The following is a 25,145-nucleotide window of genomic DNA, read 5'->3' as shown; positions in this document are numbered from 1 at the left end:
AGATCGAATATGGTTTCTTTTCAATGTTCGTCTAAAAAATCTAATCTATTATACAGTTATGACAACAAATGGAGTATTTGGGCCACTTTCAAATTGATTACTTACTATTTATTTCATTTTTATTTCCTTGCTTTAAAAAGTTTCCTGCTATTTTTCTATGTATGATCAAAAGAATTTATTAAAAAAATGAAATGGTTGAGAAAAAATAAACAATTTATTCATTTTTTTAGTGTTGATCACATTTTAAGCCATTGTTCACATTGAATCCTGTGGAATTTTCGCTTGAATCAATTTCAATTGCCAAATTTGAGTGTTGATCCACGCAATACAATAAATCGTCTTTATTATTAGTAGTAATATTTTTGATATCGTTTAAAGCTAACAATTCAAGAACTTTGGCACAACACACAAAATTTTTCAATGCATCAAGTGTCACATGATTCGAATGACTTAGCCGAAATTCAGTTAAGGATGGTAGATTTTTAGCAAGTAACTCCAAATGAGCATCCTTAATGTTAACACTGCCATTGTTGTAAACTGCCAAGCTCTTGATTTGTTTCAGTTTCAATATCTTATCGATAAGAGCATCAGGTACGTCGACATACCAAAGAATCAAATTTTCAATGGGAATTCCGTTTTCAGACATTACATGAATGATCGATAGAGCTGGCCCCAATATGACAGTGAGAGATTTTGATTGCTTCAATTCGCTAAGGCACCACAAATCCACAGCGCCAACTTTCTGAAGTAAATAGCCCAGTGAGAGTTCTTCAAGATTTGGCAAACAGCGTGCAATAATTTGAATTGCATTTGGTGTTAAGCTGATACATTCGTCCAAATACAATTTTTTCAGATTCGGATTGAGTTTTAGCAACAGTTCGAGTCCATCGTCGTTCATTGAAACATTCAAATGGAATTTCAACTCAACCAAGTTTGGAATGTTTACATTGAGGCTGTTCCAATTCAAATCCACGTACTTGATACAATTGATTGATAGTGAAGTTAAATTGATGCACGATGACAACAGTTCTTTCAATGTTTCCAAGTTGAATCCTTTTTCGGAAACCAAATTAAAACTGTGCAAGTGTGAAAGCATCGACTTTAGCTTCATCTTTGTGTTTTCATTTGGCACAATATAATTTTCACTACATAGGAACAGTGTCAATTGACGTTAGTTTTGATGACGAAACGTTTTTTCCGCGATAAAATCCAGAAAATCGCATTGAGGCTCTATCACGTCAACATCCGGATTTATAATCAAATGACCAACATTTTTGAACTCAGTCATAGCCTTTAAATCACCAGCACGCCATATTATCTGCGATTCAAAATTGAATGAATTTTCAAAATTAGAATGAAATTTTTAAAATATATTTAATAAAAAAAACAATGGATTTATTGTATACTCACGGATTCGATGGGTGCCACATTGGAATCGGATATCGAATCAAATGCAATATTTTCTTGTTCCCAATTGTGATCCGGATCGATTATGTCTGGCAAAAATTGCATTGCGAACCTTTTCATAAACTACAACAATAATTGTCCGCGTATAAGACGCTAATAATCACTATATTTCGAATGAAAATCTCGACTCACTGAGTGAATTTGAAAATATATACTGAGTATAGTTTATTTGTTGTCAAACCATAATACACATAAGAACGTTCTATCGATCTGTGTAGAGCGCAAATCTTTTGCATCAAAGCGTACGGCGAAATGGATACACTGATGTGTCATCAAATATAAGAGGAAGTCACATTAAAAAAAAATGTGTTCGCTGCCCACTGTTCGTTAAATCGGTGTATATTACTGCTGGCAATCAATTCCAAGAAACATTTATTGTAAACAAATATCCAAGTCAAAACAATGATCATAAAATTTGCTTTCTTATCGCTGTACAATTTATCAATATTTGGTTAATTTGAAAAAATGTGGTTGTTTATGTTGGAGCAAAGCGTTTTCCGTGAAATTCAATTTCTTCGATCAGTTATCAAAGCAAAAGTAAACCAGATTTCGGCTGTAGTTTTCTCATGATATTTCGGCTTAAAATGATTGAGTGCAATTGATTTTGTTTAACGTATAAATAAACAATTTCTTTATTTTACGATAAAATTAACTGATGCTATTTATAATATTCAATTATATCATTGTTCAAAAAATTCTCATTTATTTGTTTTAATTCTTTTTATTCTAAAACGATGATGTCAATGAGCTCATGCTCATTCAAAACGATGAAAGTTCGTTATAAAAAAAACGACAAAGTTCGTTATAAAAAAACGACAAAGTTCGTTGAATACAAAAGAAAACAATTCTGTAAACACTGAAAAATGCCATTCAATTTCACTAGATGGCGCAAAAGACGATGTCTTCGGTGCGTTTCATAAATCAAACAATGAATCATTTGGCAGTTAAATGGCATTCTGAAATATGACTTGCTATAAATGTTTGCGTCACCCTTATCTTATTCATCTCGCCTGCTTAGAATGCAAAATAAAAGCGCAAAAAGTATTCCATTGAAAGTTGTGATAACGGCACCGGGATATGACTCATAACCATCTTGTATAATATAGGACCGAAAAAAAATTATTACCTATAGGTTACTTCTATATATAGAAATAAGCACAAATATTGAGTGTACGAAATTCTTTTCTTTTTCCATTCGATTGTAGACTACAATGTGGTTGATTTGCATCTCAGAACAATCGAACATATTGTGTCCGTCGATTTCGTCGACGTAAAAGAATTTGGTCTCTATTACGCCCATGGAATATGGTCGTTGACATAAAACCTATTATATGTAATGGAAAAGAAATTTCCAAAAGAGTTAATATGAAAATTTCTCTGTTAACTGCGCTAATTACATGATTAAACTTTTTAACTGTTTACGTTTTAGTCACATAGAGTATAAACAAAATGAATAAAAAAAAACTTCATTGCAAAGTGTTATGCCAAATATAATAAAAAAAAATATACAAACAAAATATACAACAAAATGGAATGACTAAAATAAACAATTTGGTTTTGGTTTGTGCAGAGAAACCAGGTCAAATATACTAATGGCAATATATGCTGTGAAATTTGTTCATCACAATTTTTTTTATTATATATTGTTGTTGAAGTGCTCTTTTGATGTTTTTTTCGAAACAATTTTCAATTTTTCGCGCTCGCGTATATACTTGTACCGGCTACGATGACGTTGTCACAATAAAACATTAAATGATTCTTCATTTTCTTCTTGTTGTTTCGAAATTCAAAACATCCGAGCGTGTTTTTCATTTGCTGTGGCACATTTGACACATAATTATCAACATTATGTGTAGTTTTTATGTGTGTTTGCATGAATTTATTGCTTCGTATTCTGGCTGCAATTCACAACAAATTGCCATCGACATTATCGCATTCGCATTCGTCATTCGTATAAAGTTCACTTTCTATTTCTGCTGCCGCAGATTTTCTTCACTCTTCTTCTTCTTCGGTTGCAAATTAACACAATTAATATATTGGTACGCGATGAATATGTGTGTGTATGCGTGCCATTTAAATGATAGCGTTTTCTGATTTTCTTCGCTTTTTTTGTTTTGTTTTCAATGCACGATGGCTGGCATCGATATGTAGAGAGAGAAAAACAGCGTGCCAAAATCACCACAGTCATATTGGATAAAGATATGGTATGTGTCCGCGGCCAATTACCATTGCTCTGATATTTATTGGATTGTTTGAAAACGTTTTATGTATATATTGTTGACTATGTTTTTTTCTTCTTCGTCATGTTCATGCTCCGATTTCTGTGTACTGTCCACGATCGTGTCCGTTAATATTATGATGTGAGTTTTTTCTCTCTTTCTTCCAAGTTCCAACAGCCCAATAATTCTTCGGAACGCTACCACAAATTGGTCGCGTTTTCTCTCTCTATAAATGACTGTGTCTCTTTTATACTTATCCTCAGCATTCGGATGTGTTATATTTTCTTCGCCTTGCTCTTTTAATTGCGTTAATTGTAATTTCTTTAGTTGCGAATTCATAATGTATTACACAGTACCTGTGCATCGTATATATTATGGTGTCGCATGTGTTGTGGTTTTTATGACTAATATATTCAACATTGATTGATACAATGTTTTCTCTTCGACATACGCAATCATCAAGCATAAGTTTTTCTATCTAGTTGCTGTTGCTTATAGTTTCTTAGCCGATAGTCTTTTAATGTACCAGCTTCAAAGCACGATCAAAATTGAGCTGCAAAATGTTTCGCTTTCTGTACATTTGGTCAATTTTGATGATGGTGATGATGCGGTATGTGTTTGTGTGTATATTCCAAAGTACGCTTTTTCATTATGTTCTTGTATGCGGTTTTCAGAGGTATTTGTGTTTGTTGCTATTGTATGCCATCAAAAATTGTTTTACTTCTTTTACTCCAATCGTCGAACGCGCGTTCAGAAGAGAGTTCAATACACAAAACCGGTTTGTATGTACAGTGTAGGACTAAACCTGTGGTTTCCAAATAAGTGAGGCACACGGCCCATGAACGAAAAGTTAAAATAGGCCCACCCAAATTTTCAGTCTTAAAAAAGTACACATTTTTATGGATTTTAAACTTTATTTTAATGACAAGCAATTTAGGATATTTTGTCAAAATATTTGACAAATCATTGATTTGTAGAGGACAGCTCAGATCAAATGAATCACTCAATCTGATTTAAGTAAAATTGATTAGATGAAATCAAAAAATATCAATGATATATTTCAATTGAGCTGTCAGTTGTTTTCATTTTTTGCTTTTATTTGAAATCCAAAATCGACTCATTAACCGTTCAGTTTGGAACTAAATCGAAGTTTTGCAATTGCTTTTTCTCATTTGACAAGTTGATTTGAAAGTATCCAGTTGGACAATTCTGAGCAAGTGCCCATCGTGCTTAGAATTCAACATCCGAACCGATTGTTTTAATCAAAAGCATGTATTTTCAAGTTTTTACACTTTAACACCAACACACACGCATACTCTATTCTGTCCATGTGCATGTACTTCGAATGAAGCCTCACCACATGTATTATATATATTTTTTTAAATTCAGTTTGTGTATTTGAAATTGTAGTTGCTTTTGAATTTGGTAAACGATTACACAAATAATAAACAACAGAATTATATATTTACACACAGCTCTCTTTGAAAATAAAACGAAAACATAAAACAACAGAGACACACACACACACACACAGAGAGAGAGAGAGAGAGAGAGAGAGAGAGAGAGAGAGAATAAACGGTTTTTTGGAACAAACGGTTTGGCATCGACACACAATAGTGTATAGTAACTATATACACGTTTTTATTGGATGATTGAGTGAAATAAAATTGTAAATACGAAAAAAAAAATAAATGCTGTATTTTAATACTCAGATCTGAATCGAATTTCAAGACAAACATGGTACAGCCATATGCGAACACAAAAAACCTATACAAAGTTCACTTGTTCATCATTGTTAATGTGTACATATATGTACGTACATATGAGCGCGAAGATTACGAAATACCTGATGATGATCAGAATTCGTGTGAGACGATCATTTTCTATTTTTGAAGAAAAATTGGTTGGCCCAAGAAAAGGGTTTTGAAAGATTGAAACTAGAATAGCTGCAGGCCATCATTGGCTTCGAAACTGTGTGTATGAAAAAAAAGGTCATCATCATTAACCTAAGTGCAATTTTTATGATTTGAACTTTTTTTCGTTATCCACTACTTCCTCTTGTAACTTTTTTCTCATTGCTGAATGTCTGTTTTCCTTCGAAAGTTTTGGTTTTTTACTAGGGGAATTTCATCTCCAAAGAGTATGATTTACTTTTTATACTAGGAGTGTGGAACGAAAGTCTATCGTGGTTGACCACCAAGCGCTTCGATGCAACTGTCGTTTCCATTCATAATTTATGAAATGCAATGGGTTCTCTCTTGCTCACAACAATCACTTCAGATTTATTACTCACTATTAAAAGAGTGACAAATCTTATTGTAATAATTTGCATATATTGAAGACGCCGTTCATTTAATAGCTTTTGAATATGCCAAATCGCATATAACTTATGTCTGAAGAGACATTGTCATTATTTGCACAATCAATGTGCGTCGCGCGGAATGCAAACAAACTACCAAAGAGACCAGAGAACAGTAAATGAAACGGACAAAAGAGAGAAAGAGAGAACAAACAAACAAAAAACAACAACAAAAATACATTACTAATCTCCTCGTCACATAATTTTTCCGTTATGAGTTTTTTTTTTTGCTTTCATTCTCTCTGCCGTTCTGCTGATGTCTTCCTCTTTTCCATTCATTGTGTATTTGGTTCTGTGAGGGTATTCTGAGAACTGGTATGAAAGAGTGATAGAGGGAGAGATAGAGAGAGCTGACGCATTTGTTTCTATTCACATTGTGTCCACCTTGCCACGCTGTTTGACTACATCAAATTTGTGGCACATATATTTCGTATGCAAGTTTGTGCTTGAATTCAACACCACATTACCGGTCATTTGATGAATAATAACAGCACGCCGTACGTACATATAACGCGTATCGAACGCGTAAGGATTGTTATGTACTGTGTCACTCAACTTTTCTTCTTTCTTACTCTAACTCTTGCTTTATTTCACTCAATCTAATTTACCGCAGTGCACGTTTTATCATGGGAGCTGCATGCATACATAATATTGTGTTTGTGTGTTGTTGTTTTTTTTTCGCTAAGTTCTTTTGTTTCATTCTCTCGCCACCAAAACCGAAATGAAATTGAGTATGTGCACGCAATGTGGCGAATACCACTTTACCATTGAATCGAAATTGTTTCTTTCTTTACCTTTCTGCAGCAAACGACAACAGCAGCTCACACTGTATATTTTTCGCTGTGCGATATTGAACGCCATTGCGTTTTATAGTGCTCTCTCTCCCTCCCTCTATGTATTATTCTTTGTGTTTTTTTTGTTGACTGTGTTTGGCAAACTTATGGGATTTGGACATTGCGTAAATTTAAAAAAACAAGAAACAAAAAAAGCATACACAAATTTACGATTCTGTTTGGTTGCGAAGTTTGCATGTTCACTGCTTCTTCTTTTTTCACTTTATTTGCCATCATCATGTAGTCAAATCGTTGTATTTTTTTTGTGCGTGTATATGTGTTGCCTGCGAGCACAGTATGGGAAAAATTTATTAACGCACTCAGCCAACAACAATGTAATTGCAGAGCAATGACGAGAGTTCGAGCAGAAAAAAACAAACAGACACATAACACGGTGTTAACCGAAAAGACAATCATGTTGGCTGTAAATTTTCCTTCACTAGTTTGCTGAGGCAGCAAAAAAAGCGAGCGTTTTTCTCACAATGGCTGTCTGATTGTGTGTGTCGATCAAGCAAAAAAAAAAAAAAAACACTCTCAGCCTCACACAGCAATAATAACAAACAAACAAAAGCCAGGCGTCGAATGAAAGGGGGAAGAAAAGAGGCGCAACGAACGTGTTTTCGTATAAGGTTTTTGTTTACAATGATGAAAAATCAAAATATTAATTACATTGCGCACTTTGACCGAACGCAGAAGAGAAGCAAAAAATAACAACAATAAACAAACCTGAATTAATCGCACATATGTATTAATACTGTTGGTTCAGTTGGACTTGCGTACGATTGCATCTGAAAAAACAACCACACTTTGACTTTTACCGTTGAACTCTGTTCGATCAATTTGTCCCGAATGCCATGCATAAATTCGACCACAAAAAATCGGTAGGAAAAGTAACAATGATTCTACAATAGTATTTGTAGTACCAAATCGTCATCATCGTCATAATTTGGTGTGTTGAGTTCTGTTGTTGCCATAACCGCACCCAAATTTTGTCCCACTTCACATATTACACACGATATTCTCATCGATGCTAGTTGAATCGGTGCTGAATGTGTGTTTTAAATTTATTACATCAATATATATAAAGCCACAAAGAGCCATTGCTGGCTGTGGTCGCAATATTCCATGTGTCAAATGTGCTAGTCTCACTCTCTAGAGAATGGTTGTGTGCGCTTGTGAGCAGCTTGTTGCTGCTGGTTTCAGCGATTTTCTATACAACACGCTGAGCCATCGTCGAACACACACAACAGGTGATTAGAAACGTAATCTAGCTTGGATGGTTTTCATTGCAGCTACTACTACTTCTTTTTCTTTGTTTCTGTCTGTTTCTTGATTGGTTTTGTTGCTTTTTATTTTTCGCTGTTGTGGTGCGGCTTCCAATGCAGTTTTGAATTGATTATTAGTGCTGCTGTTGTTTCTTATATCGTTGTGCACAGTGTATGCATTTAAGTGAAGTTTGCGTCATGAGCTCGAGAGAATGCAGAAGAAGGTGCGAGTTTTATGATTACTTACATTATAGCATGAATTGTATTTGTTTGCGGTCATCGAGCCCTATGCACTCTGAAAAAGTCCCTTCGCATACACACGCACCATCACTCACACAAACAAATACGATTGCTTATTTTCTCGTTATTGTTCTGTTCATTTTCAATGTTTTGCGTTGGTACTGATATTTTCGAAGAAAACGATAGCGCTGGAGTTGTTTTTTATGTGATCATTATATTTTGTTCGTTAGAAGATCAAGTATCTATAAACATATTTATGGTCATGCTAGAAAAACATTATATGCCTCGGCCATACCTTCTTTTTTTACTATTCAAAAGAATATAACATTTTTTCTTTTATTTTAATTCTAACAAAATAAAAATTGTTTGTCCGTTCCACACAAAATCGTCCCTCAAATAGTCTTAACTGTGTCTATATATGGACATAAAAAAAAATCTTAGAAAGAACAATAAACGAATCTTTTTCCAATACACCCAACATGTTAATTATAATGATTTTCGATTCTTGAAAAGTTTTCTATCTCTCTCCCTCTTCCTCTCTCTCTTCGTTTCGTATAGATTGCTCTTTGTTTCGTTCGTTCTTGCATCATTCTCACCGTTTGTCTGAATCACCATTCCATATACATACTAAATTGATACACACAAGCAACCAGCGGTGTCAGTGAATGTATTTTATTTTTTTCATCTGATTCTCTTTATTTAGTTCGATCGATGTTTTTCCTTTCGCATTTCATAATTATTGATGTGTTTGTGATTCTTCTCTTGAATCCAAATCTTGAAATATTTTCTTTTTGATAGAGAGAGATCAAAGCATAATAATTTACCATCATGGACACATGTTTTGCGATATATGAAACGATTTTGGTCCGTTGAAGGCGCATAACTGCTGCTCAAACACATTCAAATTCGATAAACGAACGCAGAAAAAGCGCAGAAACCAGTTTATTGTTGATGATTTGTTGGGTTTTTTCTTGTATTCTTCTTATTCGAATGGTCCATGTTGCTCTCTCTTGCACACACCGTAAAAATGGGTACTATATTTTTTTTTATTTTGAAAAATCATTCTCAAGCACAAAGCTTCGAACAAACTCTTGGCATTTCACACATATCGCTGTGAATGTGCATACAAAGTGGCTCACTGAAGCAAGCACACAACGCGCTTCGCACACACTCATGCACACAATACGAAAACACATTCATGCTCAAGTACATACACACACAGACGCGCGTGCAACAGCGGCAATACCCGCATGTGACTTCAATATTAAGACAAGTTGAATGGCTCTACCGCTACACTGTGTGCCGCTCGGCAATCGCTTTTTTCATGTATGTGGGAATGTGTGTTGCACGTTCACTTCAACCGTCAGTTTTGTAGACTGTTGATCGTAGTCTTGTCGTGTATCTCGAGCAGTTCGAATCGTTTGGTAAAAGAAAGCGGTACTATCGTTATAAGAACGAATAAAAAGAGAATAAATATCGTAAAACGCAGAAATAAAGAAGAAGAAAAGAAAAAGAAAATTCGAATCTTCTGTACTCGCTGTGTTTAAATTTCAAAAGACGGTTAGCTCTTCTGAGTTGAGTGAGTGGTGTTTAAGGTGCGTTCTGGTGCTATTATTTAAATTTCGTATTTATTTGTTAAATTTTTTTTTGTTGTTCTTGTGTATGTGTGCGATGAATTTGCGCGGCGCAATTCTATAGAAAAGAAAGCCGAATGAACGATAAGAGGAAATAGACACTCAAATTTTGAGATACTTCAACATTTTTTCCTTCATCTTCTGTAACCGTTTTTATTCCAATGCTATCATTTTTTTCGCGTAAAAAGTGCTTGCTCGAACAAAAAAGTATTCGCTTCTTTCCGATAAAAAAGTGGTTTTTTCTGTTCGCGCGACATTCTTCATTGACCACATCTCATGTCATCATAATCGTCATTCTCAACGCTTATGAAATGCTTTGCTTGATATGTTGTGCCCTGCGAAACAACGGTGATACGAACAACGACGATTCATTTTTGGTCCAACAACTTATAACCTGTTTTATACATTTCTTTTTCTGGTGAATAAATGAAAAAATAAAAAGAAAAGAAAAAAAAGATCACAATCCCATTCGGATTACAGTGAAAAGTTTTATTAGTGCTTTGTGGAATCAAGCGAACACGCGCGCGAAAAAAAAGAAGAAATATACACGATTCGCTAAAACGAAAGAAAAACCAAAGAGAAATCCAAAAAAAAGAAACAAAATCACAACATAACATTATACATATTTACCTTTTCTTAAAACATATTTTTTGAGCGAAAAAAAAATTAGTTAAATATTAAGCCTCTTTTGGCGTCGATGGTATGAAAGAAAGCCGAAAATAGCGAAAAAGAAGAATGAAGAAAAAAAAACACGACATAAATAGACAGAAACTGTGTATTAAGCAAATTCACATGCGCGACAGATTTTTATTATTTATTCAAAAAATAAAACGGTTTACATCGAGTGTGTGTCTGTGTTAATAGCTCTTTTATGTGCCCATCAAAATCATACAATTTTGCAAAAATCTTTTTTTTCCTCCATTGAATCTATGAACTATACACAATTTGAAGAAATAAAATTCAATTTTTTCAGTCAGGTTAAAATTTTAATTCAAGTTTTTTCTCTTTCTCTCTTTTTACATCAATTAATTGCCAACAGATTTTAGTTATAAAAACGATAAAATTATAAGCAACTTATAAAAAATGGAAAGTATACCGGGAGTGAAACAATTGGTGTACCTGTGTTTGTTTGCCATTTTGTCAACAGGTAATTGAACATTTTAAATTTTAGCGTGTTACAAATCGCATTATCCCTTGCCCATTGGTTTGGATTGTCCATTTTTTTCGCTTATTTACTTTCATCATTGTCGTTATCGTTGTCGAACCACAAATATGACCAGAAACATAAATAATGCATTTTCAAATTATGTAAAAGTAATTGGACATGGAACGCAATCGCATAGAAAATGGAAAAATATAAAACACAGTAAAAACCGTCATAAAATTTAAACGCGACAAACAACCAAAATCTTTGTACACGGAAAGTGGTTGCGCATATTGTACGTTATATGTGGCGTGTGTATTTTGTTTGAAGCATAGATAAATGCATTTATTAACTTCTATGGATTACGGTTTATTTGTTGCGGCCTTTTTGGTGAATGGTTTTATGATTTGTTTGTTGCCCGCTACAATGAGATAGAGTGAGAATACAGTTTTAGGCATGTGTGCTACACAGCTAGCACGACTAACGTGAACAATCGGACCTTGGAGACCAATTTCAATATGTTAGCCCGTTATACATGAATCACACAACATCGTTGAGTTGTTGTTGTTTTATCGTTTATACTTTTGTTGTTATTTTGCAATTTTTATCGAAATCAATCCAGTTAATTCATGTCATTTTAGATGAAATGTACGGCAGAGATGTGTGTATGACATAATGCTAATCACTAATTCCTTTGTTCCCAGTAAATTGTGCGAAATTATAGCAACGCCGATGTTCTGACTCAACAAATACTTTCAATCGATGACCAAATTGTATGACACATCCATATTCAATATTCATTAAATAAATTGAAGATATTTGTTTCGTTTTGTTTGTTATTTATTCATGGATTCCAATGCATCCTTTCGTTTGTATTCGCACAATAAAAATTGTTTGTGTTTACGTTACACTTATTGCTTTTTTCCGTTGTATAAACTAAACATAACACAAAATGAAATATACGATAACGGTGACTGCATTCCGTGGCGATTTCAAAACAATTTTCATCGCCGTTTGCAATTGATTTAATCACTGTCCTCTCGAATCGATTATAATTATAAATTCAAGTCGCAGCAGCTACCATTGGCCTGCAACAACTGTATAACGCAAGTGCTTTTCCAGCTCGCTGCAATAAATGTGTAAGTGTGTCTAATGATTGGCGCGAAGCGGTTCTCTTAAAAACCAAAATGCGCTCTCATCGGCGAAAAATTAATTAACAACAACAACAGCAAAGCAACAAAACAACAAAGAAAAAAAAAACACTACACAAACAAATGATTATTAATATCTAAACACAAATGGCAAATAAAAAAAACCGCCATTTTCAATTTGAATAAGGAAAAAAATATCACATAAATACACGTTGAATGTGTAGACATTTATTTAACAATCTCTCTCACCCGATCGGTGTGTGATGAAGAAATGTGAGCGGTCGAACTCACTGATAAATCGGAACGAAGACACGACCAAAGATTTAATTTCAAACAATTGTTAATTCTCATTATATTGCGGCTGTTTTTTTTTCTGCTGACATTGCTGTTTATTGCATTTTGTGTCAGCGTGTCTCATCTTCGGGACATGTACATTGTTCATTTTCTTCTCCATTTGTTTTTTTTCTTCTCTCTTTCGTTCGCCTCTCTTTGGTTTGAAATTCAACTGAAATTTAAATATCATTTATCTCGGAGTCATCAAATCAAGCCTTGAATCATATTTCTACGTTTAATAGGAAAATAATTGACAGTACATTGTTTTGAGATTGTATATTTGTGTGCGCGAGCGCGCAAATCAGTTGCATACAACGAATACGTAACTATGCATTTTATTATGTATGTAGTTTAGCTGTAATTTAAATGGTGCGTCATCATGCACGATGTGCGCTCACTGCAGAGAGTGGGCTGAAAATATGGAATAGAGCTCATCAAAAGAATATAAAGGAGATAAACAACAAAATGAGCGAGAGGAAGAGAAAAAGAACCAGCGAAGCAATTATCTGATCACAATGCGAAGAAGATTGTATTCGTAATGCAAGTGCATGAATTAGATTACGTTTTCGTTTCACCGCATCGTCGGAATTCATTCGATTCGACTCAAAAATCGAATTCGATCGAGTGCGATGAGTAGGCTTGCCGGTCGACCGCGGAGAGAGTGAGATCGAGATAGAGAGAGAGAAAACAAAGGAAAGAATTTAGGAAGCAACATAACGCAAAGAAATTGAAATAACTCGGAAGATGAAGATTAATGCCGGTGTAATGATGAGCAGCATTCGTTCACATCAAACCAAAAGTGAATAGATCATATTACATGATCGCGGCCGTATAGGCGGGTGTGCGTGCATCTATGATCCAAAGCGATAGAAACGTGCGCGTTTTTTGATCGTTCTTTCACCTTAATCGAATCAACGGTCATCATCGACACTAATTCTTTAAGTACCTTTTTGTTGTTGTTTTGAAAACATCTTTTCAAAGCAATAAATTTTACCGATACCTATATAAAATCTAATTCGAATGAATGAGTCTTTTTAGTGCTGCCTAATTAAACTATCGATCAATTGTATTGCATTTTTTAATATTTTGTGTATTTCTTACAAAATGAGACATTTTACGATCGTTTGCATACATGGAATTTTATCGATTTTATTGTTATTAAATGAATTTAGAAAAAATATGTATGAATAACTGGTTAGGTGGCTCTGGCTCTCACGGCAGTAGAATGGAACATTTGCCAGTCGTTTTTCGTTTTAAAAACATAAACATTTAGATTAGGAACTGAAAAATCGGTTTTCTCTCTTTGAACATTCTTCATGCGATCGAACGAAAGAAAGATTCGGTTGGTTGGCTCTCTCAACCTTGACGAAGTGTACTCGAACACACGAAAAGTCTCTGTCTCACTCATATATAGGTAGTTTAATTCTCATTTCTTATTTTCTTTTTTTTGTCGCTGTTGTTGTTGCCTTTCGAAGTGGCCACTTCATTTTCTCTTTTGGGTTCATTTGAAATAACCATTTTATGACATTTTTCACGTTCATTTGAAATCAAGAATTGACGGCAACACAAAAAATCGAAAGAAATGAGTTTCCGGAATATATTGAGGCTGCCTCAATCGACCAATGCGCACAATTTTTTTTCTCTTCTCTTTGCTATAACTTTAATATCAGCACGAACGGTGATCGCTATTTGGAAATGACCGAGCGGCTGTAATTACCAGTCAAATACAAAGCAAACCACTTGAGAAATGCTCGAATTATACACAATCCTACGGTTCCTGTATACTCTCACACAATTTATTTGCCGCTTTGATTGAAATAGTCTCGATGGCAGCGACGACGACAACAGAACGCGCCACAGAGTAACTACAGTCAAAATTAAATTGTACACATTGTGAACGATATCTCAATCTCTTATATTTTGTATAGAAAATTATAGCGAAAACAGCCCACTCCCTCTCGTGCGCGCACTCTCTCCCTCCCATTGATAACAATTCGAATTCTCTCTCTAATGTACTATCCAACAAACATCATTTACGATTTGGGCCCTTGATTTTGATCGCTTGTAAGAGAAATAACACACAAGAGAGTGGAAAAAACTTACAAAAAATAAAACACAAATCAACGAAAATTATTGTCATTTAAACTGTAGTCGCGACGCGCGCGAGCCAGCAATTGTCCATTGAAATTGTGTGATGAGTGTATACACAGAGGAAATGAATGGAAATGGTAATCATCTGATGTGAATTACTTTTTTAGCGCATCATTTGGTTTTCTCGTTGCATATTTCATCTTCTATCCCTCCTCTCTCTATCTCTCTATTCGTTTGTTCCCTCTCGCTTGTGAACACTATGTCCATTTACTCTCACGCATTTACACGGTTGGTGTGTGTGTTTCGTCTGGCCGTATCGTAAATTACTTTAAGCCCATCAAATAAAACGGCAAACGCGCTTATGCAAATGTGTAATCGAAATGTGCACAGTTCACCATAGTCCATTTAGATTTGAAACCATTTGGATTGTCGTAATTTATTGGCTGAGTATTTTCCAATTTGAAAAAATTGAATGAAGCGCACTGTAATAATGTTTATTGCGGCAACACACACACACACACAATAGAGCACCAAAAAAAAAACAGACTGGCATTTGACCAACAATTGACCCTCGGTTCGTAATTAATAGAAAACCTTATGCGCAAAAATTTTCGTACCCATTTCGTTTGTGAGGCGAAATCTTTCGTGCACATAAAAAATCAAGATACACAAAAAGGCTCGGCACACACACAAACAATACGGCCGAGATGAATGAAATGAGCCGTGAATTAAACTGTGCTTGACCATGAAATTTTAGAAAGTAAAATTTTTGACTATAAAAAATAGCGAGCGCATATCATTCACGCAAGAAGCACACTGCACTTCCAACTCTTTAAATCTCGCGTCAATTTCAATTCCACAGCCGTGGCAGGCAGCGGCTATTATTTTCGACGTCGATCTGCGTTGTCATGATAAATAAGCGATTATTTCCAGTTTTGCTTACACTTTTCACATTCTCATTCGTCGTAGCGAAACACCTATTTCAGCACCAAATCAATTTCAGTCTATTTTAAGTCTCATCATCATCGTTCCGCCAACAATGATTCCGTTTTAATTTTGAATTTTGTTTTGATTCAGCGGTTTCTCTTTTTTTTTGGAAATGTCGAGCCCAACTGTCGGTCAGTTGAGTGTAAAGTTTTGCACATGCAAATCACGAAATTGAATAAAGAGAGAGGGAGAGAGACGACCTGACATGACTGAAGCAAAAAATGAAAATAAGGTGAAAAGAATGGTAAAAGCAACCATTTGTGAAAACAACTATGAAATCAATATATGAAAGTATAATCATCAGCGGTTACTCATGATAAAGTGAGAGAGTGTGTGTGTATCTCTCATATATTGCTTCTTCTTGTTCATTTGCTTTATTATTTTGATTTATGAATATATGGTGCCGTGTGTACATCATGTGATTGTTGGTTCTGTTTTTGCTTTTGGTCAATTCACGTTGTATCTGTGTGAGAGTGTATATATTTTGATCGTCTGTCGTTTGCAAAACCGATTTTGTTGCGTCTTTGTTTTCTCATTTATATCTGTCTCGTACATGCCAAATATATAAGCCATTTGCTATAGCCAATGTATAGAAGATGGCCAGCGTACAATGAGTTTGATATGCGCACAAAAAGAATGAGATCGAAAAGGAGACACGCTATTGTATTCGCTAAAAAGGAGGTCAGAAGATAATTTAGATTTAGAATGGCGATACATACACATGGAAAGAGTGAAAAAGAGCCATAAATATATACACAATGTAAAACGGCTTTGAAATTGGAATATGTTAATTATGAATGCAGTTTTGCACAAAAATTTATTGTTTCGTTCGTGGATTTTATGGCCGGAGAAACGAAGAGAAATTCAATTAAGCTGATTCGAGAATACTCGCAAAAGAAATCCACATTGTCCGTTCATTCATTATTATCGTTGTTAGTCGCATTTGAAGCAATGAAAAAAAATAAACGGAGCAGATTTTATTTTATTGCTTTGCTTCCTTATGTCTACATGAAATGTTCGATACCTTCAGTTCAACGGGTCATCAACTTGTTCGCCGGCTGGAGCAAACCAACCGTTACCAAATTTATATTATTTTTTTTTATAAGAGTCTATTAAAATCAGTTTTTTTTCTACCTAAAATTATTTGAATACGTTGGGAAAAGAGCGGCGAGCACCCGTTTCTCATTTGAAATGCACGAATAATTTTGCATCTTTACACGAAACTAGACAAATATATATATTCGGGGAAAATTTATGTGCATTAAAAACCATTAAAAGAACGAAGTAGGTGGGGCCAATAGAAAGTAACACTTTCAAATGTACAAACATAATATTCACTTAATAATAATTCATGCTGTAAATAAGTTGTTTGTTAAAGGTTCTCTCACACTCTCTCTTTCTCTCGGTCAAAGTCGAAAGACACATATGCGCCTTTTCCAGGGCAATATTGAAAACTAAGCACGTTTGTTCTCTTTATGTTCGTCGCGATGGGGGCGATTTCGATGCGTGTGAATGCATGTTTTTCATACTATTTATTCATCTAATGCACCACAGCACATTAGGTAATTTTCCTGACAGCACATTCGTTATGACGTGTCTTTTGAGTCACTCATGCACATACGTGCTATTTCTGCCACCGTTATTGTTGTTGTCCGAAAAAAGGGTGCGTTTAAACGTATCCAAGCACCACGTTCTTACATTTCTCCAATAATTACAAAATTGTCGTTAATTGTTTTGCCAGGAAGAATAAAAAAAATAATTATTTGAGTATAAAACACATGAAATGAACCCAAACGTATGCACACGTCGATCAAGTTTCCATCCATCATTCATTCCGTATGCTCGTTTATAATTTTGTTTTAAAATGTAATATATAAATATGTGGCTAGTATATTGCCTAAGCGAATGGCTAGAGCCGACCGGTTGGGCAACAGTAAACGTACATGCAAAATAATAAACATTATAACGTATGACAACATGCTCTATCCACACTAGAGCGGTGTACTGTGGCGTAAGAATTTAATTACAATTAGAATATAAAAAAAGGTATGTGCCACACACATACACCAAACCATTAGATGCCATAACATATTTGGAGACGCATTGTTAGTGCCGCATGGCGGACATTAAAAAACTCGGTAAATATTTCGGCTCGTTCATTCCATTTACATACGTTTTGAAATGTGTTCGAAATGGGTTTTGCATACGAATGTGTATATTTGTATACGGTAGTTAGTTCATTGTTAGATCGTTGAATATACAATTTAAAATAACAGACGTATTATGTTGCCAGTTAAGCCAGATCAAAACATACCAATAGGAACAAAAAAAATGCATTAATGAATTTTCGGACAAACATTCTTTCTAACGACGCACAAAAATAGACTATCAATAGACCAAGATCGACCAATTTGAATATTAGGTGTCTGCATGCAAAAAGAAGAAATCATTTGTCATTGTGCAGTGACACAAACGTGTTTGCTACTTACCTACCCAAAAAATCTACTTTTGTTAATGAGTTTTACCCTGGCTAAATAACAATGTTCACATTAACTCGAGCAATCATTTGGTCAGGAAAAACTCCGTAATCACTTCCAAAATTCGAATGTAGCGACAAATTTCCGCGACAGCAACAAAGAGGAAAAAACTAAAACAAAATCGCCCGTAATCGATGTTTAAGTCTTTCAATTCTTTCGTTCTTTATTTTCGATAAAAACTTTGTTGCGTCTCACGATTTTTCGAGGAGATATGGGGATTAACATAATTGTAGCCATTCTCTCTATCCTATTTCGAATTCATTGAATAGGAAAAAAAGAGTAAATGCACAAAGCAAATGATAAAAGTCAACACAACGGAAAAAACACGAAAAAATTAACCTATTCATATGGAGTGTGTCTGTGTCGGGTTGAAATGGTTTTTTTTCTGGGCATGCATATGATTGACACTCTACAGATATGGTTTGGCTTTGTGCCACGCTCATTACCTATTTCACATCGAATTGTTTGTTTTTAATTCAATTCTCGTCAAATGCGTACAATAACAATGTTTTTTTTCTCTGCATGTCGTTTCGCTTTTATTTGTGGTTTGATAAATAGAGTTTGTGAAGCAAAAACAAAAAAAAACTTTTTATTTGCATCACTCTAGACGGTTATTAATAAGCCTTCTTTTTTCAATCGAATGTTTTTTTCACCTCTTCTATCGTTATACTATTTCAATTTACTTTTGATTGTTTGCATCAATTGATTCAAATATTTGCGTATCATTTTTTTGTTTCAGATCTCTTATTAGTTCATGGACAATCAGTTGAAACATATCCACGGAATGTAACAGTGGCCGAAGGACAAAATGCAACATTGTTGTGTCGAGCAAGCAGCCCTCTCCTTACTTGCCGGTAAGTGTGTGTTTTCGGTTTTCAATTTATTGAATAAAACCGAGGAGAACGCATGTTTACGGATTATTTACGCTCAAGTTGACATGTATTTGTACGCATACAATCCATTTAACTCTGAAGTGCATTTGAACTATGGAAATGCAATAATATCTCCGGAGATTTATCTTTTTTCACATGAATAAATACACTGATGTCCATGATGATTCTCTCTACCGGTTGCATCACGCGCAAATGATTTTCAAGCGCATTACGTTTAATCGATGTGTGAGAACGAGCAATGGAAGAAAACAGACAATAACAGACTAGTTCATCAACATCGCGCATCTTATTTTAACCGTTTATGGGAGATGAATCAACAAGCAATAGTAAAATATTTACCAATTTCATGGTATCCGATGCAAACTGCTTGTCTTTCTTGTATCAACACGTGTAAATAGCGAAGTTAGTTAGCCGTACTCACACCAGTGCGCGAATTACCTAAATCCATAAAAGAAGCATTATCAAAATTCTATATACCAATTTATGTTGTTGCCGTTGATGTTGAAAGAAGTGAATTAGCACAAAGAAAATATCAAAAAATGACCATTTGAAATTTAAAAAAATGAAAAATGAACTGTTCTTTATTATGGATTCTACTCTGAGTCATCGCAGTTCATTGTTTTGTGGTCAATAAACGGACAATATTTACGCTAATGCTCAGTTATGAGTCAACGTTAATCCGCCCGATCGTCGTTTCTTCGCTTAAATACACAATTTTTCCATTACATATAATGCATCCATTTCAAAAGTATATTTTAATCCAAAACAATGAATATAACGTTCTATTAACTTTGTGTGCATGCGCATTGAAGTTATACGGGCTAATGTGCAGTCAGATGCCAAAAAATAAAAGAGTTACCTCTTTTGATTGCAAGAGAATGAGAATAAGATGAAAAGTTCATTTCACTGGAGACTATATTTTATTGGAAGAACCGAAACCACGTTCATCAACAGAATCAGGTGTCAATGAACTCCATATCTCTCTCTCTCTCTCTCTCTCTCTCTCTCTCTCTCTCTCTCTCTGTGTGTATGTGTGTGTGTGTGTCTATCTTCTACTCTCTCGTTAAGCAGCAACATTTTTTCTGCTTCAGTTTTTTCTGCTTTAATAGCTGCTTCGTTGGACGGAATTCTTCAATTTTTTCGGTTGGTTCTATTTTTATAAGCCATCTCATTGAGTGGCATTATATTCATTGTTGCCATTGCTATAGTCACTCTATAGCTTCATTTATTATCCAAAATTTCAATTTGGTTTGAAGAAGACGAGGTGAAAAAATGTTTCAATGCCCCCAACTTCAAACACACGCAAACTCGACGGACTAGAACCAAAATAGTCGATAGAACAATTTAGTCTCACTCTCTTTCATTCGCACTCTGCTTCTCTTTCCATCAGCATTGTTTTGAACCATAAAATATTAGGTTGCGTTTGATGAACACATATATTTTTTATGTTTGTGTGTCTATTTTTTACGTTTACCTTTCGAACTTAAATTTATAAATAATAATGAATAAATAAAAAAGAAGTAGAAGAAGCTTCAACAAAAATAAAATATTAGTATGAAATGCGAAGCTCTCTGTATGACGCACGAAAACGCGATGACCGAAGCCTCAAAATGAATGCATTTTTTCGTGAACGAACATTTTCCCTGTTTCTGGCGTCCGTCGTCTTTGTGTGTACGTTTTCATTTTTTCGATGGCATGTAAATGTGACGATTGCAACAGGCAAACAGTTAATGACAAAGAGTGTTACGAAGAAAAGAACTCAGCAAACACACACACTCACAGCGAGCTGGTCATGTCGAACAAAACCGACCGACCAACAGCTATAAAAGAATTGTACAATGATTTTCACACACGCATCATCATACAAACAATATTAACCCGAAACAAAATTTGTGTTTCGTGTTGATTCTCTGTTTCGTTGGGTCGTTGCATTTCGTGCAACGCCATTGAGATCGACTATGCTGGTGTATGTGTGCACATTTGAAACGTTAAGGTCCAGTGATTTGGATTGATGTAACACCTGTTTTAGATTTATACATATTTGTTTTCATGAAGCTGTTCGTTCTTTTATTTTTCGTTCGTTGTTTACTTCCATTGTCTTTTTTTTAATTCTCTTTCTCTCTAAAATTCAATAGAAAAAAATTATATTAATTTTTCTATATTTTGATGTACATATCATTTTTCGCCCCCTTTTCACAATCCTTCGCTCTAATTTCAAGTACACACGCACCATATTTCTAATAAAAATTTGTGCCGGTAGACATTATACAAAATGAAATAAAGTCCATAATAATGATAATAGGACTTTTTTCTGACAGGAAATCATAATCTTCGACACACGAAAAATATTCACCCTTATTTATATGTTTGTTTCTCTTTTTTTCTCTTTCGTCTTTTTTCGATATGTTGTTTTAGTTTCGAAATACCTGGCGAAAAAGGAGTCCGACTGTTCGATAAATCGGATTCGGATAATTCAAACTTCAAGTATTTCGGCGAAGGTTTAAATCAGGGCGAATGCGGTGTTTCAATTCAAAGTGTAAAACTAATACACAATGGGCCAGCCAAGTGCATTTTGGGTGGAGAAAAAAGCGACTTTGAAGGCATAATCGATTTGGTTGTTGCATGTAAGTAAAATAACATTTGTGTCCATTTTAATTTGTGATTTAATTTTGCAGCAATTTCAATTTTCATCCATGATACGAACACACATTCTCATCCACATTCAAAAGTGCGAATTAAAAGTAATAGGAAAAATGGCTTTTTTCATTAATATAAATGTCGATATCGTGTCCATTAACCTTTTTGATTAATAAATTTATGCATTCTGAGCGATATATGTATCTTTTTTATTTTAACGAAGGCCATATCAAATTCATTTATATGCCGTGTCAATCGGAAAAGAAACAACTTAACTACTTTAAATTCATTACGTCGGTGGTGACTTTATTCCAATTTATCTCTAGATTTCATCACACACGAAATCCCAAAATTCTAATCTAATCCTGCATTTTTTTTCTGTTTCAAATAAAAGCGCCGAAAGGCACATTGAAAATTATATGAATATTTAAGGTGAACCTTTTCTTCAAAACTTGATTAATTAATTAGGATTGATGTTTGAATTTGCTTTCAAATAGTCTCTGATATTGTTATGTGCCCAAATTCTATCGCAATCTTGATGTCAATCACATTTATAATAGTGTTTAATGTGAATGTCGATGACAGGTATAAAACGTCAATTGTTTGAATATGCACTCCACTCCATTTGTACTCATAACGAGTGGATGGACTATTCTCTTGAATATGTCAAAAATGGTTTTTTCGTGTTTTCATCAATTCAACTCAAACAAAAATTCAATGACCCATTTAACGGTTTTAAGCTATCGCCATCATCATCCCTGGAACCAATTCAGATAAATAAACCATTTGCTCAAAATAAATTTAAAATACGTATCGCATTTTATCGACCGCCTCTATCAAAAATAATTTTCACAAAATGTTATAATAGTCATTTGTTTTTTTCTTCTTCGTTTTCTATCACCTGGAGCCGACCCTCTCTTACAGTAGACTTTCAAGCGAATCGTTTTCTGGGGGCGCCATCTCTGAGTGCTCGTGCAAAACAATGAAGCTTGCAAACTTCGCAAATTTCATTGTTTTGCACGAGCACTCAGAGATGGCGCTCTTTCAACGCAGTCATATTCAAATACATTGTCAATATAGAATGCAAGAGAGGGTCGCCTGGAGCCATATTGGATGGTTCAATGTGTGGTCTATTATAAGGTACTTTCAAAATGTTCAACAACAAATTAATAATTATCATTCACTATTCGTTCTATTGTTTAGTGCCGCCAAAACGTCCCGAAATCAATATACACACCAATATGAATAGAGGTTCATTTGAAATTGATCAAGACTTTGAAGCGGAATGCATTTCCCGTGATGGTCGACCAGCTGCAAACCTTCAATGGTTCCTCGATAGCGAACAAATTGTCGATGGTGTTTCTGCACCACGGCTTCTCCACGACTCAATTACCGGTCGCAATACAACCTTGTATACAGTTGGTATACAATTGAATCGACGTTTGAAGGCCAGCGATGATCGTAAATTCTTGATTTGTCGCTCAATACATCCAGCCGATCAACAGCAAGAAGACCGTGTCCAACTTAGCGTTCGCTGTAAGTTCTAACTTTCTTACAATTGAGAAATAATATTTTTGAAAAGAAACCATAAGAACAAGTCTGTCATGAATTAATGGAAAAAATATCAAATATTTCCAAAAAAAAATCCATATAACTAACGCGAGAAATAAACCAATTTATAATTTTGCTCAGTCCGACCCCAGCCATTGCAAGAGAACCGTGTGTATGGTTTGCCTTTGGGACAAACAGCACTAGTGAACGTAACAATCACCGCAAATCCACGTCCACGCATTGAATGGTCGATTGATGGTAAACCAATTGTACAAGGCCAACAAAATAGCCGCTTTGAAGCATACAATCCAGTTGATTTGGGCAACGGTACTTACAACGTAACACTGGCGATCGCCGGCTTAACAGTCGAAGACACAACCAAAACATACTATTTACGCGCATCAAATGAATTTGGATCATCGGATTATTCTGTGTATATTAGCTCATCGCCGCATGTGGCAGAAACCGGTATCGATATTGGATCAATAATTGGCATCATCGTCGGTGTTGCTATTCTATTAGTCATCGTGTCAGTGATTGTATTCGCTCGTGCCACCGGTAAATGGTGCTTTTCCGGTAAGTTTGCATTCATTTAATAGGAATTCTCCCCTTCGACTACTAAAATTCGTAATGATATACATTAATGATCAGGGCCAATAGTGTAACTTGATTTTTTTACTTAAATATTAAGATACCTTACGATAATCTCAAGCCAACATAAGTGGTTCCAAATTTCTTATTAATTACCTCAATAAAAATTGTCCGGTGAATAGATTGGATTTTTTTCGTGCACTTAAATTTATTTTTTGAAAGTAAACCATTTGTGAATTACCTCTTTTGAATATTACCATTATTTTTGAATCAAATTTGTGAATATATTTTCTCACAGACAAACATATCAAGTCTAAAGCAACCGCAACCGTTTAAACAAACTCAATACAAACACACTTAACGTTAAAAAATACACACACAAACAAACAAACAAAAAAGTACACTGCGGTCCATTGAACCGTCAACCATGTGAGTGTCAAAACGTCGTGCATACTCAAACTTTTTTCTCGCTAAAATAGCTTTTGTTTCCTCTATATAATCGTTTGTTTGCTATCTACCGGTGTTTTGTTAGTTCGTTACATTTTTTGCATGAAAATCGAGCCCGAGTGATTTTCTATTGATTTTGAATTTTTTTTACAATTTTTTGTTGTTGTTTTTTTTGATATATATGCAGATATAGATTCTTTTGAAAAGTAGTTCATAGCACAAACGGGACAGTATCAGTATCATAGAGTATATCGTATATCGTACATATTAGTTGAATATTGAAGTAGAAAGTAAGCCAATTTATTTGTGTGTTTGTTCCTTTTTTGTATACCTTCTTGTTGAGTTAGACGTCGGTGAGGCGTAAGGTTAATTCGTATCAATTGTGCTGATATATACTTTGATTTTCCATTTGCCGTTTTCTTCGCTAAAAATTCAATTTTAAGGTAAATGTAATCAACCTTAAACGTTTGATATTCAAATTTCGTTTTATTTTACACTCTCTCTCTTTTCATCTGCTCACTCTCATGAAAGTCACTTAGTTCAATTGAGTTGAGAAGTAATCGGATTAACATTCTATTGTTCTAACGAAAGTTCCACACACACGCACACATACACAGTGTATTACACACAACACTTTTCCAACTTAATTATTCGGATCGATAGTTCTTTAGACACCTTCATGTTCATGAGCATAACACATCCACTAGCGCACACACACACATATATACACACACGTTGCATTCAAGACCATTACCATATTTTATCG

The 25,145-nt window shown here is 34.7% G+C and overlaps 2 protein-coding genes across 3 annotated transcripts in view; one reads left to right on the top strand and one right to left on the bottom strand.

The window, feature by feature from the left end:
• Nucleotides 1-226: 226 nt before the first annotated feature.
• On the bottom strand, nt 227-1,702 carry LOC116344917. Its single transcript, XM_031773779.1, has 2 exons — nt 1,411-1,702; nt 227-1,318 (listed from the first exon to the last, which is right to left on the bottom strand). The coding sequence occupies exon 2, from the start codon at nt 1,109-1,111 to the stop codon at nt 227-229; it is 885 nt and encodes a 294-aa protein (XP_031629639.1). The 5' UTR covers nt 1,112-1,318; nt 1,411-1,702.
• Nucleotides 1,703-9,759: 8,057 nt separating this feature from the next.
• LOC116344724 (fasciclin-3) overlaps nt 9,760-25,145 on the top strand; it is a 29,438-nt gene continuing 14,052 nt past the window's right edge. The window contains exons 1-6 of one of the 2 annotated variants that reach the window (XM_031773402.1): nt 9,760-9,978; nt 11,057-11,164; nt 19,000-19,114; nt 21,569-21,777; nt 22,994-23,326; nt 23,483-23,917. In XM_031773402.1, the coding sequence (XP_031629262.1) occupies nt 11,101-11,164; nt 19,000-19,114; nt 21,569-21,777; nt 22,994-23,326; nt 23,483-23,917 (1,156 nt within the window). In that variant the 5' untranslated portion in view covers nt 9,760-9,978; nt 11,057-11,100. The remainder of the gene's footprint in view (nt 9,979-11,056; nt 11,165-18,999; nt 19,115-21,568; nt 21,778-22,993; nt 23,327-23,482; nt 23,918-25,145) is intronic. The other variant, XM_031773404.1, reaches the window with a different exon arrangement.

This window comes from Contarinia nasturtii, unplaced genomic scaffold (genome assembly GCF_009176525.2).
Source record: "Contarinia nasturtii isolate CC-2019 unplaced genomic scaffold, AAFC_CNas_1.1 Cnas_scaffold_1182, whole genome shotgun sequence".
NCBI lineage: Eukaryota > Metazoa > Arthropoda > Insecta > Diptera > Cecidomyiidae > Contarinia > Contarinia nasturtii.
The sequence above is the reverse complement of the archived record's forward strand: the minus strand, read 5'-3'. Positions and strand labels throughout refer to the sequence as shown.

Excerpts from the sequence above, each read along its gene's own strand:
- LOC116344917 (XM_031773779.1), bottom strand. The coding sequence starts at position 1,111 with ATGAAGCTAAAGTCGATGCTTTCACACTTGCACAGTTTTAATTTGGTT.